General features: G+C 33.9%; 1 protein-coding gene across 1 annotated transcript; it reads left to right on the plus strand.

Annotated features, from left to right (window-relative positions):
* Positions 1–10,213: 10,213 nt before the first annotated feature.
* LOTGIDRAFT_173706 (hypothetical protein) lies at positions 10,214–13,214 on the plus strand (the record flags this gene model as incomplete). Its single annotated transcript, XM_009051478.1, has 4 exons — positions 10,214–10,283; positions 11,649–11,915; positions 12,710–12,788; positions 13,142–13,214. The coding sequence occupies 4 exons, from the start codon at positions 10,214–10,216 to the stop codon at positions 13,212–13,214; spliced, it is 489 nt and encodes a 162-aa protein (XP_009049726.1).
* Positions 13,215–16,230: the final 3,016 nt, after the last annotated feature.

Genomic DNA, 16,230 nt, shown 5'->3' on the forward strand with positions numbered 1-16,230 from the left:
TTCTAATAGCATACATTTAGATATCATTTTGTTAATTTTAAATTTAGGCAAATCTGTTATTTGGAGTAATAGAAATGATTCTTAATATAGACATAAAAATGTTTCTTCAAATATCCTTACGGAAAGATTAAGGTTTAGAATTATTGTGGATAAATTTAGATATTCTCCCAGCAAGTTTAATAAGTATTGGCTAGACCCTGGCATATTTTGTTTCATTGATGAAGTTGGAATTTGTTTTTTAAGTGTATGATTATTTATTGGGAGATAACTAATATTTTTATAATAGTATTTATAAAAAAAAAGGAAATGAAATGAAATGCATTAAGGAACATCAGCACCAAACGGGCTATATAGCTCCAGAATACGTTAAAATAAAACACCTATCGATATCACAGAAAAGTCACACAGCGACAACAAAACAAGACGCTAAAAACCATATCACAAAAAAGTCATTCAACGACCACAAAAACTACTAAAAACAATATCACAGGCAATACACCACATAGCGGTATTAAAAACAAACAAAATATCAAAAACAAACAATGTCTAATCTATTCAAAATTTAAAATAAAGACCTCATGAAGTGAAGGCTGTGCAAATAAATGATGTAAAGATCCAGCACGGTAGTTTGAAATGCTTGCACTCAATCAGAATGTGTTTCACTGTCAGGCGGACCTGGTTCGCCCCTGGTAGATCAATGTCAAAAGAGCCATATAGACTCACTCCACTAAAACATTTTAAACGAATGTAGTCCAGGCTATTTCATAAATCTTCTTTCTCCTTCCCTTTCGGGGTTTGTGCATGCCTAATTTTGGGTAATTTTTGGTCTAGATTTGGAATTTGATGTCTGAAATTGCATTACCTTTAAGATTTGGTGAGATGATGAGAGACCTAAAGGCGAAAGGCTAATTCTAAAAATAGTCGTTTTGTGAAGTGCCAAACTCTAGCGGATGAGTATAACCGGTAGTAGTCTACTTTCAATTTTAGAAGCTCAAAATTTTCATGGTCATCATATATTGAATTTTTTAAGGAGACATTGAAAATTGGTCAGGCTTTCATTCGACATGTTGGAAAGCTTTCAACGAGATTTCTGGTAAAAGTTGTAGAAGGTTGAATTTCGTGTTTTAACATGGGTAGAGATGGCAAATGAATTTGTGGCGGAGTCCACACAGCTCGATGTTACTAAACAAAATATGATTTCATCTTTACGGGAGATAACTCCTCAAATTATATTTCTAAAGGACTTGACCTAGTTTTCTCTAATGGAATCTGGGTTTGTTATTTTGTAACGAGTCTATCCAGAATATTATTATGGAGTCTGTTATGTCTCGATTTCAACTCTAAGGGACATAACTCAAGGATTACAATTTTTTCAATAATTTTTGTGATTTTTTTATATTAGAAATTGTTTTAGTATTCATTTAAATAGATATGCAATATCAAGTATAAAGATGTGGGATGAATAGAATTATTTCAAGTATCAGTTTCATATGATATTGAATAACCTAATTTCTGATGCAATTTTATGTGGACCTTGTATCGTATTCTGATGCAATTTTATGTGGACCTTGTATCGTAGACATAGAAATAGTTCGAGAAATCCGTAAAACTAAGTAGTAATTGGAACAAAATAGTTTAATACTTTTCATTAGCAGTAGTGAAAGAAACAAAGAAAATATTTGACAGAAACTGTTACTCGCACCTGCAAACAGCTTTATGTTACTATTAAAAAAAATATGATTTCATCTTTACGGGAGATAACTCCTCATATTATATTTCTAAATGACTTGACCTAGTTTTCTCTAATGAAATCTGGGTTTGTTATTTTGTAACAACTAATTCCAGAATATTATAATCGATGAAAAACCTCTGTTTTATCTTTATTACTTCTGCTATATTATTTAAATAAATCAATTATGTCATCATGATTGCTTGTTTCAGCAGCAGTATATTCCTTTAATGAATTACAAATTTCATTCATTTTATCTGTTGAAAATGACTTTCTATTTGCTGAAACTGTTCCTCCTTTAATGGAATCTCTAATACATTTTCTTATAAAATGATTAGTATGTGAGTAAACTTTTTGTATCTTTTTATTTTCAACAATTTTGTATGTAGTTTGGTTTTCATCATTTTGATCTTCAACCATTTCTTTATCGGAGTGATATAAATAATACCAACCCTTTAAAGAGAAAAAAATGAGCTATTAGATTATTGGAAATATACTGGTTTACAACTTCTATCGTAACTTTGTTATACTAAACAAGCTCCAAGACATAGTGTATCCCTTTTTGAATATGGTTCACATCTTGAAGATTTAAACGAGGTTACTATTCACAAACATAATGACATAAATTAATTTGACTTCAAGTACCTAACTGGCTAGAACTTCTAATTAATCATCCACTAAATCATAACAAATATCTAACAAACTGAAAAGAAAAAAATAACAAACAAAAGCAGATGTTATAAATGATTGACCATGCAATCGTGTGTAATAAATATCGCTCACAGCAGGTTAAAACTACAAAATCGATAAACTGAGTGATCCAGTGAGTAGGTAATTCAAACTTTCAAAACAAAGCTGACAACAAATTTCATCGTCTTCCCTTCCTCGTCCGTTTCCAGATTCACTATCACTATCCTCTGTTGACTCATTCTTGCTTGTATCACCAGGTAAACCAGTCTTTAGCTCTGTATCTTCAGTTATAGCCTGCTGTTCATTGACATCGTCAGGGGTTTGGCCCTGGTTGTCCGCATATGAGGGCGGAAGTAGTATATGTACACCTATCGATATCACAGAAAAGTCACACAGCGACAACAAAACAAGACGCTAAAAACCATATCACAAAAAAGTCATTCAACGACCACAAAAACTACTAAAAACAATATCACAGGCAATACACCACATAGCGGTATTAAAAACAAACAAAATATCAAAAACAAACAATGTCTAATCTATTCAAAATTTAAAATAAAGACCTCATGAAGTGAAGGCTGTGCAAATAAATGATGTAAAGATCCAGCACGGTAGTGCTGGGATCTCAAAGGTTTGAAATGCTTGCACTCAATCAGAATGTGTTTCACTGTCAGGCGGACCTGGTTCGCCCCTGGTAGATCAATGTCAAAAGAGCCATATAGACTCACTCCACTAAAACATTTTAAACGAATGTAGTCCAGGCTATTTCATAAATCTTCTTTCTCCTTCCCTTTCGGGGTTTGTGCATGCCTAATTTTGGGTAATTTTTGGTCTAGATTTGGAATTTGATGTCTGAAATTGCATTACCATTCAGATTTGGTGAGATGATGAGAGACCTAAAGGCGAAAGGCTAATTCTAAAAATAGTCGTTTTGTGAAGTGCCAAACTCTAGCGGATGAGTATAACCGGTAGTAGTCTACTTTCAATTTTAGAAGCTCAAAATTTTCATGGTCATCATATATTGAATTTTTTAAGGAGACATTGAAAATTGGTCAGGCTTTCATTCGACATGTTGGAAAGCTTTCAACGAGATTTCTGGAAAAAGTTGTAGAAGGTTGAATTTCGTGTTTTAACATGGGTAGAGATGGCAAATGAATTTGTGGCGGAGTCCACACAGCTCGATGTTACTAAACAAAATATGATTTCATCTTTACGGGAGATAACTCCTCAAATTATATTTCTAAAGGACTTGACCTAGTTTTCTCTAATGGAATCTGGGTTGTTATTTTGTAACGAGTCTATCCAGAATATTATTATGGAGTCTGTTATGTCTCGATTTCAACTCTAAGGGACATAACTCAAGGATTACAATTTTTTCAATAATTTTTGTGATTTTTTTATATTAGAAATTGTTTTAGTATTCATTTAAATAGATATGCAATATCAAGTATAAAGATGTGGGATGAATAGAATTATTTCAAGTATCAGTTTCATATGATATTGAATAACCTAATTTCTGATGCAATTTTATGTGGACCTTGTATCGTAGACATAGAAATAGTTCGAGAAATCCGTAAAACTAAGTAGTAATTGGAACAAAATAGTTTAATACTTTTCATTAGTAGTAGTGAAAGAAACAAAGAAAATATTTGACAGAAACTGTTACTCGCACCTGCAAACAGCTTTATGTTACTATTAAAAAAAATATGATTTCATCTTTACGGGAGATAACTCCTCATATTATATTTCTAAATGACTTGACCTAGTTTTCCCTAATGAAATCTGGGTTTGTTATTTTGTAACAACTAATTCCAGAATATTATAATCGATGAAAAACCTCTGTTTTATCTTTATTACTTCTGCTATATTATTTAAATAAATCAATTATGTCATCATGATTGCTTGTTTCAGCAGCAGTATATTCCTTTAATGAATTACAAATTTCATTCATTTTATCTGTTGAAAATGACTTTCTATTTGCTGAAACTGTTCCTCCTTTAATGGAATCTCTAATACATTTTCTTATAAAATGATTAGTATGTGAGTAAACTTTTTGTATCTTTTTATTTTCAACAATTTTGTATGTAGTTTGGTTTTCATCATTTTGATCTTCAACCATTTCTTTATCGGAGTGATATAAATAATACCAACCCTTTAAAGAGAAAAAAATGAGCTATTAGATTATTGGAAATATACTGGTTTACAACTTCTATCGTAACTTTGTTATACTAAACAAGCGATTTAAACGAGGTTACTATTCACAAACATAATGACATAAATTAATTTGACTTCAAGTACCTAACTGGCTAGAACTTCTAATTAATCATCCACTAAATCATAACAAATATCTAACAAACTGAAAAGAAAAAAATAACAAACAAAAGCAAACGAAAAAACGATGTTATAAATGATTGACCATGCAATCGTGTGTAATAAATATCGCTCACAGCAGGTTAAAACTACAAAATCGATCAACTGAGTGATCCAGTGAGTAGGTAATTCAAACTTTCAAAACAAAGCTGACAACAAATTTTATGGTGATGGTACGTTTTATGTCTGCCCTAAATTATTTTACCAGATGTATTCCATCCATGCTGTGGTAGATGGGGTGATGTTTCCTCTTTGTTTGTTTTTTTCCTACCGGACAAGAGAGAAGAAACCAATAACAGGATGTTCACCTTACTTAAAAATAAAGTTGCCGAGTTAGGTCACCGTTTGTCACCAACGACTGTTCAGATGGATTACAAGATTGCGGCCAAGAATGCTGTGTTATCAGTTTTACCAGAATCACAATGGAAGGGCTGTTTCTTCCATTATACCCAATGTATTTGGCGAAGAACTCGGTGGTGTGGTCTGCAACGGCAGTATGGTAATGATGAAGAAATAACCCGATTTCTCCGAAGGTGTGCGGTATTACACATGGTTCCATACGATATGGTGGGGGATGATTTAATCAATGCCATGGGTGATATGCCAGACGACCCCAGATTAGTAGAACTTGCAGACTACGTTACAAGTCAATGGTGTGTAAAGAAACTTGTAGGAAAAGCCCACCCCAACATATTCGAAATCATTAATTTCCTGAAAGAAGAGCAAGATGCCATGGAAATAAGGATGGTGCAGTATGCGGTCTTGTATTGTAGACATACATTATGGAAATAGTTCGAAAATTCAGCAAAACTTAATTCATAAAACTAAGTTATAACTGAATCAAAATACTTCAATACTTTTCATTGGTAGTAGTGAAGAAAGAAAAACTGAAGTAAGCATCTCAGTGTGACTATAAAAAAAAAAATGATTTCCACTTTAAGGGAGATAACTCCTCAAATTATATTTTAAAATGACTTGACTCATTTATCTCTAATAGCTTACAAAGAATACTTTTTCATAGTGCTTTTAAGTGGTTAAAATATCGGTTGTATCCTCACATAATAGTGATTTGGTTAAATTAGTTTCTTTCAGTCGTTTGAAATCTAGGTTTATTTTGTACCGAGTCATTCCAGAATATTATTATTGATGAACAGGTCTTATGTCTCGATTTCAACTCTAAGGGGCATAACTCAAGGATAACAATATTTTAAATAATGTTTGTGATTTTTTATATTGGAAAATTGTTTTACTATTAATTTAAATAGATATAAAATATCACTTTTAAAATTAAGTAAATAGGATTAATACAATTATTTCAAGTAACAGTATTATTAATAAAAGCTTTGAAGGGACAGTTTCACTATCCTTTATACCAATCTTACAGTAACCTCAAAAATGCTTAGATAAGCTAATCAGTAATAGAGTTCACAGCTCATCGTGTAACTTTAAGTCTTCAAAACAATGTGTCTAGAATTATCTGCGCTTGGAAGTTATCATGAGACTGATATATATATATATAGAAACGACATATGTATATAGGGATAGAAATAGAAATTTCTACCTGAGATATTCAAGACCTCGTTATATATATCAAACCACCCTCTCCCTTTTTTCCATATAAAAAATCCCTCTTCAGAGGTTCAAAATTCTTATTACCCCAAATATATTTAAAAAAACAAGAATTAATAACCTTAATAAACTGTACAGGAATATCTATAAACTGTGAAACGTACCATAACTTTCTCAAAGCAAAAGTATTTACAACAACCCCCTACCAAAAGTAGAAAGGTCTCTATTCTCATATGAATGAATAATAGCTATAATTGAATTAAAAATTTTATTAATATTATCCTCTGGTGAAAGAGACCTACCAAAATTAATAACTAAAATACGTTCTGAAGACGTCCATGAAACTCCACAAGTCTGATCACATACACTAAAATCACCAAAAGTAAGAACCTTAGTCTTTGACTTGTTTAATGAAGCACCAGAGCCCTGGCCAAATGACTCATAGATATCCAGAACTCTACCAACACTTGGCAGAGTCTGAACATATACCCGTTACGTCATCGGCATAAGCCGAGACACGGGCCTCCTCATTGGAACCAGGGATAGAAATTCCTCGTATATGTGGATCAGACCTAAGACGTATCAAGAACGGCTCCAGAACTAAAACATAAAGAAGGGGGCTAAGAGAGCAACCTTGATGGATACCCCTGGTTAATAGAAACGGATCCGTTCTAAAGCCATTAACCAAGACAGAGCTGTATGTATCCGTATAACAATTTAACCCAATTAATAAAAGAACTGCCAAAATTATATTTTTCCGAACAAGCAAAGAGGAAATCAAAATTAGCTTTACAGGAATCGATTAGACACAAGGCAAGTTTAGAATCTTTTTGTTTAACATAATCAATTAAATTTCGAATCAAGTGTATATTTGTAGAAATACTGCGACCAGGAATTGAACAAGTTTGATCCGGATGAACGATTTCCTCTATCACACAACTAAGTCTTCGTTGAATGGCTTTAGAAAGGATCTTAAAATCTACATTTAAAAGTGATATTGGTCGCCAGCAACGAATGTCTGACTCACGAGATCTGTCCTTACACAATAGGGTGATGACACTCAATCTCTGTGAAGGGAAAAGTAAACCATTTATAAAACTAGAATTATATAAATTAATTAATATAGGGCCGAAAATGTCAAAAAAGTACTGTAAAATTCTTTAGTAAAACCGTCCAAACCAGGACTTCTATTTGACTTAAAATTGTCAAGGGAAGATTTTATCTCCTGAAGAGTTATCTCCCCTTCACAGAGATCCCGAGATTCGTCACCCAACTTGTGGAAGGTCAGCAATAAAATCAAACCTGATTTCTCGATTGATGGGTTCACTAGAAAATAAATTAGAATAAAAGTTAGATGCAATACGTAGTAAATAAGGAGAGTCGGAATATAATTTTTGGTCTATGGGATCTAAAAGGCTCTGTTAGCCTCCTTCTTAACAAAATATTCAGAAAGTTTTTCATTATTGTCTAGATCCTGAGCCCTAGACCGAACAACATTACCGTGGTCTTGATTAATATGAAAATTTAAAAGTTCTTTTTTACAACAGTTCAGTTGCTCGATGTAGGACCCAGGATCCAGATTCTCCACTTTTTGTAAAAAGGAAAAACGTTTCTCTACTTGTTTCCTTAAAAAAATTCTTATTCCTGGCCTTCCTTTTGGAGTAAAATACAATAAAATCCTTCATATCTTTCTTACAACTATCCCACTGCTCCCCAGTGAGTATGGACTCAAAATAAAATATAATTTACAAAACTGTCTAAATTCTAAAACGAAATCAGAATCATCGAGCAATGCGATGTTCAACTTCCAATAACCAGGACCTATCGAAACAGACGAAGATAAAGAAATTGTAATCAAAACAAAGTCATGGTCAGAAATTGAACAAGGCAAAACTCGATGACTCTGAATAAACTGAGAGTATCTTCCAGAAAGATAAAACCTATCTATTCTGGTAGAAACTCTCACCCCCTCCAAGTAGTAACATCGACAAGAGAAATCATTAATAATACTTGATAACTGTACACAACCCTCACGACCAGCGTTTGGGTTGCCACCAACTTTATCTACACTAGGGTTAAAAACACAATTAAAATCGCCGCCTAAAATAACAATATTAGAAGATATACAAAATTGATGAATATAACTAAAAAAAACTCACGCCTCTCTGTACAATCTACAGGAGCATACACACATAAAAGACGAAATAAAACATCTCTAATTTTTACATCAATGAAAATAAATCTACCTTGAAAATCATATTGAAATTTTAGAACAGATTTAATCTAAATTTGTATTATTTAAAATTCCAACGCCACATTGCTTATTACTGCCAAAACTCCAAAATGCTTTATAGTTGCCTAAACTTTCGATAATCTTTCCTTGCTCTACCGTCTCAATATGTGTTTCTTGGAGAAAAATAACATCTGTTTTAATAACACTAATTTCATTAAATAAAATTCGTTTCCTTCTTTCAGAGATCATCCCATTGCAGTTAATTGAAATTAATTTTAAGTTATTCACACCCTCCATTGTTGGATTTTAAAGTTTTATAACAAAGAAATATTACTGTAGCAGGAGGTAATGTAGGGCAGTTATTTCTGACCAAAAACCCCCAACCCAAATATCAATTCTGTCGTGTCTCAATACACCAGGAGTTCCAGGTTCTTTCAGGATACTGTGATCTCAATGGGAAGTAATAAATAATTAAACAAAAACACATTTATTAACTCAAGACAAGACATCACAGAACAAATTTCAAACAACACTGGATTGATGAAATGCCATAATGTACAAAATAATCCGGAAACTCCAACTTCCGGTTCGTATCAAATTACTGTACATTAAATATGCCACCTGCTACAATAAATAACAAAATAAACATAACACAAGGCTCTATCTAAAACTACAAATAAAAAACAATCAACAACAAATAGTATCAAAAATAATTACAGTAAACTATTTAAATAAGCAAAAAAAACATGGTACTTATGAAACAAAGCGTCTTAGCCAACAAGTGAAAAAGGGAGGCCTGGAGGACGGGATAATGACCAATGAAAACGAATAAAAGCTCCGCGAAGTAATATAGAATCAAAAATGAGCGAATGACCGAATCCGTGAAGCACTACATATTGCGAAAACGATGTTACAATACTTAATCATAATAAAATAAGAAAATTTTGCTTCAAGTACCTTACCGGATAAATCAGAATAAATAACAAGCATATCGGTTCACCCTCCCCTACAGTTTGCTCAATGTGATCTTGCACTTCAACCGGGACTTCCTCCCTCTGCCGTTCTGACAATTTTTAAGCGTATGTGGGGGGCTGGTTGAGCTTTGGGCATTCGCCTCCCTTGTGTCCAATACACCAGCACCGTAGACACAAGGGAAGACGACCTCTTGCCGTTAGTAGGGCCTTGCAGGTTCCATTATAATATGTCAACATATGCGTCACCTCGCCAAAGTTGTTATGAGATAAAACCACATGTCTACTACTCTTATCCCATTTTTGAAATCTTGATTCTCAGATAACCGCTCGTAAATATCAAGTACTTTTCCAAATTGAGTGAAGATCTTCTTCAGGAAAGAGTCTTTAAACGAACGAGGTAGCCAATGAACAGAAAACTGAACCCTTCTCAACTTATTACTCCCAAACATTATTATACTACCATCAATGTTAACCGGGTCAGCTTCTCTCAACCTCTCTGCATCTGCACTACTTTTAAGGGTTACTTCATACTCCCTAGACGAAAACGACTTATTGCTTCCACCCCTGCTTCACCCAACGCCCTCGTAACTGCTGTGTATTCCACGATCAATATCATCATCAGCCACGTCCATCTCAATTTCCGTCGGTATGACAACAAAAACGTACCAAAAACCAAAAGAAACACCGTCCGGGAGGATCAAGGTTTCTCCTGTACCAGGTAAGTATGTCGAATTAAGGAGGTATGCTGAGCCATGTAACATACTTAGAAAATATTTAGACTGGTATTATTCATTAACCCTCTATGATCCGAAATGGCATTAAGCATAAATTGAATAACAACACTCGCAAAAGAAATGTGGCCCGTACATTTTTCTTTGTGTTCGGTCCAGATTTAGAATTTTTGGTCCAAGTCGATATTTACCCATAACCAAAATAAAATAGCTTTTCCCCCAAATAAGAAAAAAAAGCGCAAAAACTCTTTGTGGGGCCCAAATCTCGCGAAAAACTGTACAAGATGAAGGGGAAGCTCCAAAGAAGTCAGATAATATAAAAAAGGTTAAATATCGTATAAAGAAATTTCTTGTAATAAGGAAAATCTTTGGAATCAGTACCGGAACTAACTCAACCTAAGAAGTCTCAATGCGCATCATCAACTTCTTCGACAATCGAATTGAACATCAAAACACAACTGGATGAATTAAAACTAAAAAGGAATAAGAGGCTTTATCCAAGAAACGTTTCCTGGAAGAATTGCAAGGTTGTGAATCACGCCCAAATCATTCCTTGTTCAAAAGAAGAAAAATCAATGAAGGAACAGCTAAATATATGGAGGATGTTTCTGTACAACTTGCAGGTAAATTTAATAAACCAAAGAAGATATTGCCCAAACGGATGAAGTGACTTCAAGAAATCAAAACCAGAAGTTAAAGTTTCCTTAAGATTTGTTTATAGACACAGGCCATCTCATATCAAGACGAGTTATCAACAGACCTACAGGCAATGTGAGATTTGTGTAAATGTTGATTTGAAGCTAGATGGATTGAACCATCATCTTGAAAATGGAATTGATGGGCGGGATGTGGCCTCTGAACTTACTTTTATGTAAATCACCAACGTTAGAATGCTATAATCGATCTTGTAAAAGATGTGGAACCAGTCTAATCAATTCTTAAATTTCTGACAATTTAACCAGTTCAAAAACCACCGCTGTTAAATGGTTTACGTGGGAAGTCGTCACCAAGAATAAAGGTACCAGAAGAGAGAAGGTCCTGAAAGAAGGGATTTAGAAGAACTTGTCACATCTCTTTGTCTAGATCTGCAGAACTATTCCAAACACGATTTTGTACACAGATGGCAGTTTAACCAATATAAGACTCTACTAAGTCAATTACCATCCATTAAAGCCACATCAGTTGTTTGTGATTTTGCAGAGAATTATCTCTGCAAATATCAAGATGAGGTGCAATCAGCCCACTGGGCATACAACCAGACTACAGTTCATCCTACCGTTCTTTACTACCCATGTACTAAATGTAAAGAATTGATCACCGATTACATAATCTTCTTGTCAGATGACCTTCAGTAATTTTGAAGGAAACTAGAGATTATGCTGCAAATCTTGGAATTGAGAAATTGATTGTATGGTCTGATGATTGCTCTGCTCAATATAAATCTAAACTGCCATTTTATTTTGCTGCTGGAGCACCTGATGAGCGAGCTTACTTTGGTTCTCGTCATGGGAAAGGACCATGTGATGTCTGTGGTGGTGTTGTCAAACGAATTTTAGATGATGATTTCATGTCTGGAGATGTAATAATACAGAGTGCTGAATCCATGTACAATCATCTAAGTACATTTTATGGAATTCCAAAAACAGTCTCATACTCGCACTCTTCGGTCGTTCAAGTTGATCCAGTCAAGTGATATTAATCGTTCGTTCCCATCGTCTGCACTAAAAACAGTCACTGGCACTTCACAATTTGAAGGGGATGGGCAACAACCAAATCAGTGTCAGAAATCTTTCTTGCTTTTGCTCATCATGCCTGAATTTATCAGAAGAACCATGCCCAAACAAGATGTTTGTGGAAGACTGAAAATCAAGAACTGTTGAATTTTCGAAAGAATGGACAGAACCAGCTCCTCAAAATCAGATTGTTGTGTTTGAAGTAATGGCTTGTGGAACTCAAGAAATTCAACATAATTCAACAGATGAGAATTCTCAAGAAGAAGACATCATACAATCCTTTTTTACAAATTTTTTATTAAGGATGTTTACAATAATTTAAAGAAGAATTTATAGATTTACACTGAACTTCTTTAAAAGGAAAAAAACACAGTTTACTATAATCAAATCTTTTTGGATTTCTTTAACCTATCCAGTTTTACTTGGTAACAATGAATTGGTGGTTGACTTCTTGGATAGTTCTCTCTCAAGTATGAAGTTTTCGGTATAATTGACACTTCTTTTTACAGCATATGATTCATCTCCTCTGTAGATTCATCAAATCAATAAGGCACTGAATAGGCATTAACATACAGAAAAATATACATTACCAGTAATTGTTCCCACACCAATAATTATGTAAAGATTGCAGTTGTCTAATCAATAAGACAACTATATCTCATTAATTCTTGATATTTTAGATTTAGGTACCTCAAGGTTGAATGACTCTTTCTTAGAACAGACCATGGGATTTGTTGATGCAACTGTAGATAAATCAAGGTAAATCATTAGATATTAACTCTTTATGTCTTTAACTTAAATGATGTTACACTTGCAAAATTAAGCTTAAAGATATTAGATGCTCTTTTAGTTTTAACCGCTGGATGTTGACTTGATAAATTTGTTTTGAATTTTTTATCCTTTTGACCGTGATTACAGTTTAAACAAGGGTCAGTTTGTAAAAGTGTCTTTGCCTTTTAGCAAAACCAGAAAACACTTTGTAGCAGAGGTATTACACTGATAAGATTGTTAATTTAGTTGTTAATTTGATTAATTTTGTTTTCAGTTGTCAAATTTTAACAGTTTTTTAAATGTTTGTGATTTTTAAGTTGTCTGTTTATTTTATTTTCCAGCTGGCAGAATGAAAATGTCTGCTTGGTTGTCTGCAGTTTGATTGAAAGACAATATAATGCAATCATGTCATAAAACTAAAAGATAGCTTGCCAGGCAAGGTAATATACGCCCACTGGCAGCTTTGATTTTTAAGGAAAAAATTGTTACTGACAAAAAATCTTTTTTATCTTTTCAGTTTATTGAAATAAAAGGAGACGAATTTGTATTGTCGTGTATGGAAAATGTACGAGACGATGTATATAAATGGCCTTGTAAATGTGACATTACAACTGAACCTTTCGAGAATATTGTAGAAATTCATCTCTTGTATAGAAAATAACATTGATATTAAAAAAACGAGCAATTTAGAATTGACCAATATGTCCCATTACTGTTCATCACCTTTTGTCATTGTCTCATATTATCGGTATTTAAACCACTGAAAAAATATACATTGTAAGCTATTAGAGAAAACTAGGTCAAATCATTTAGAAATATAATTTGAGGAGTTATCTCCCGTAAAGATGAAATCATATTTTTTTTTATAGTAACATAAAGCTGTTTGCAGGTGCGCGTAACTGTTCATTATTTTCTTTGTTTTTTTTTTCACTACTAACAATGAAAAGTATTTTGTTTCAGTGATAAAAACGTATTTGTTTCAACCCAATCAGATTTGATTAAGCCCGATACGTATATGTTTCACACCCAAATCAAATCAGATTATGCTAATCGACCTATTTGTTTTAATTCTAACTGAAATCGATTAGCCTAATCGACCAATCTTACCTGCGAGGTGGTTTGATGGATTTGGTTTTGACTAGGCAAGTTGGCGGCTCACAGAGAACATGATAACTTGCGAGTACCATGTTTCCTAATGACGGCAGATATTTTCTAATCGGTTTTATAGACTATTTCTTATCGGATTTTTGAACTATTTCTATATTATATTTCTACCATAAGGTCCGCATAAAATTGCAACAGAAATTAGGTCATTCAAAAATATATGTTAAGAAGTTACCTGCAACAGACATGTGTTTTATTTTTTATCCTGTGAGTAGGTAAATCAAACCTGTCAAAACAAAACTGGCAACATATGACATTCGAAAACCTAAATTCAGAACAAGAATATAGCAAAATTAACCAAAAACAAAACTGATGACGTTAGTGGGGAAGTTTTCCAAATATCGTTATCCATTGCGGTAAGCATGGGTCGTAAATAAATAAACAGAATGAAAAACAAACAAACGATACTGAGGGAAACCTCACTTGCCTTTTTTTCCACCACTGTAAAACTTTCATCGTCTTCGGGACTGTTGACGTGTCCGTTTCCATACCAGATTCTCTATGACATCGCTATCCTCCGTTGATTCATTCTTGCTTGTATCATCCGTTAAAACAGTCATTAGCTCTGTATCTTCAGTTATAGAATTGAATTCTCTGGTGAAGAAAGAGTTACTTCATACTCTCTTTGCACCCAACTACGACTGGCAGACTCGACTTCTGCCTTCGTTAGAGCCTTCTTCACAGCTGCATATACCATTGAGTGACTGATGTTAAATTTACAAGAAACTTTAACATTTCTCTTTTCTATGTATCTGTCAATATTGTCATCCACAACCTCTATCGCCACCTCCGCAGGCATGATAGACAGCCAAAACTATCGAAAGTGAACTAACCAAAAACCAAAAGAAACACGGACGGGAACGATCAAGATTTCTCCCGTAAAAGGTAAGTAAGGTATTCTGAGCCACGAAACATATTTGGACTGGTATTATTCATTAACCCTCTATGACACGTACGTTATCTTCGTTTTCAGTCCAAGTCGATATTTGCCGTTAAACAAAAAAATTTTACCCCCAAGTCAGAAAAAAATAAAAAGAGCCAAAAACTCTTTGTAAGGCCCAAATCTCGCGAAAAAACGTTATCTTAGTTTAATTCTTGTATAACTATACAATTATGACGTCAGAAACAGTGTTATGGTGAAAAAATGTAAACAGGAAGATTGGAATGGACAAAACAATTTTAATTCGGGACTTACCCGGCCTGAAATGGCATTTCCCTGTCTAAAAGCAAGACCGCACAAGCCTACATATGAATAACGTTGCAACTAAGGAAGACAGTAAAAAAGGACGTCATAATAATGTTATTCACTCTTATAGTGCACAAGGTCGGGTTTTTAGTACTTGGCTGCGATATACGGCGGGTACAACTCTTGATTTACCAGGTGAGAGCGCGAACGCAGTCCCCCGCACTAAAAAAATTACGTACTCAAGTCACCCACATTAGGGGTGATCGCAGGGGTCGGCCTCCGCTAGGTGCAATTCAGAACCCTTCTTTTTATACGCCCACATGAAATGGGGGGCGTATATTGCCGGCCCCCATGTCCGTCCGTCGGTCCGTCCGCAATTGCTCGTAAACACTCTACAAGACACAATTCTTGATGGATTTTGACAAAACTTGGTATGAATGTTCGTAATCACCCAAGGATGAACCCTATGGAAATTCAGAAGAATCGAAAAATATTTAGTAAAAGTTATTGCCCTTGATCTTGAAAACGCGTTCAATTTTTAGCTCGTAAACACTCTAGAAGGGACAATTCTTGATGGATTTTAACAAAACTTGGCATGAATGTTCGTAATCACCCAAAGATGAACCCTATTGAAAATCAGAAGAATCAAAAAATATTAAGTACGAGTTATTGCCCTTGTTCTTGAAAACGCGTTCAATTTTTAGCTTGTAAACACTCTAGAAGGGACAATTCTATACAGATTTTGACGAAACTTGGTGTGAATGGAAAAATATTTAGTATGAGTTATTGCCCTGGTTCTTGAAAACGCTTTCAAATTTAGCTCTAAAACACTAAAAGTCATGATTGTTGCTGGATTTTGATTTTGGTTTTCTTATTCAGTCCTGCACTGAAATTGAATATTTGCTTTCTAGAGTGTTCACAAGCTAAAATTGAACACGTTTTCAAGAACAAGGGCAATAACTCATACTCAATATTATTCAGTATCGTCCTAACGAGGTCAAAAGAAGTGTATGACTGAAGATTGAATATTTCATACTGGTGATTGTAACTGTACTGATAAATATTTTTATGCAAAATCAA

The sequence above is a fragment of the Lottia gigantea genome, assembly GCF_000327385.1.
Source record: "Lottia gigantea unplaced genomic scaffold LOTGIsca_169, whole genome shotgun sequence".
In the NCBI taxonomy this organism is placed as follows: domain Eukaryota; kingdom Metazoa; phylum Mollusca; class Gastropoda; family Lottiidae; genus Lottia; species Lottia gigantea.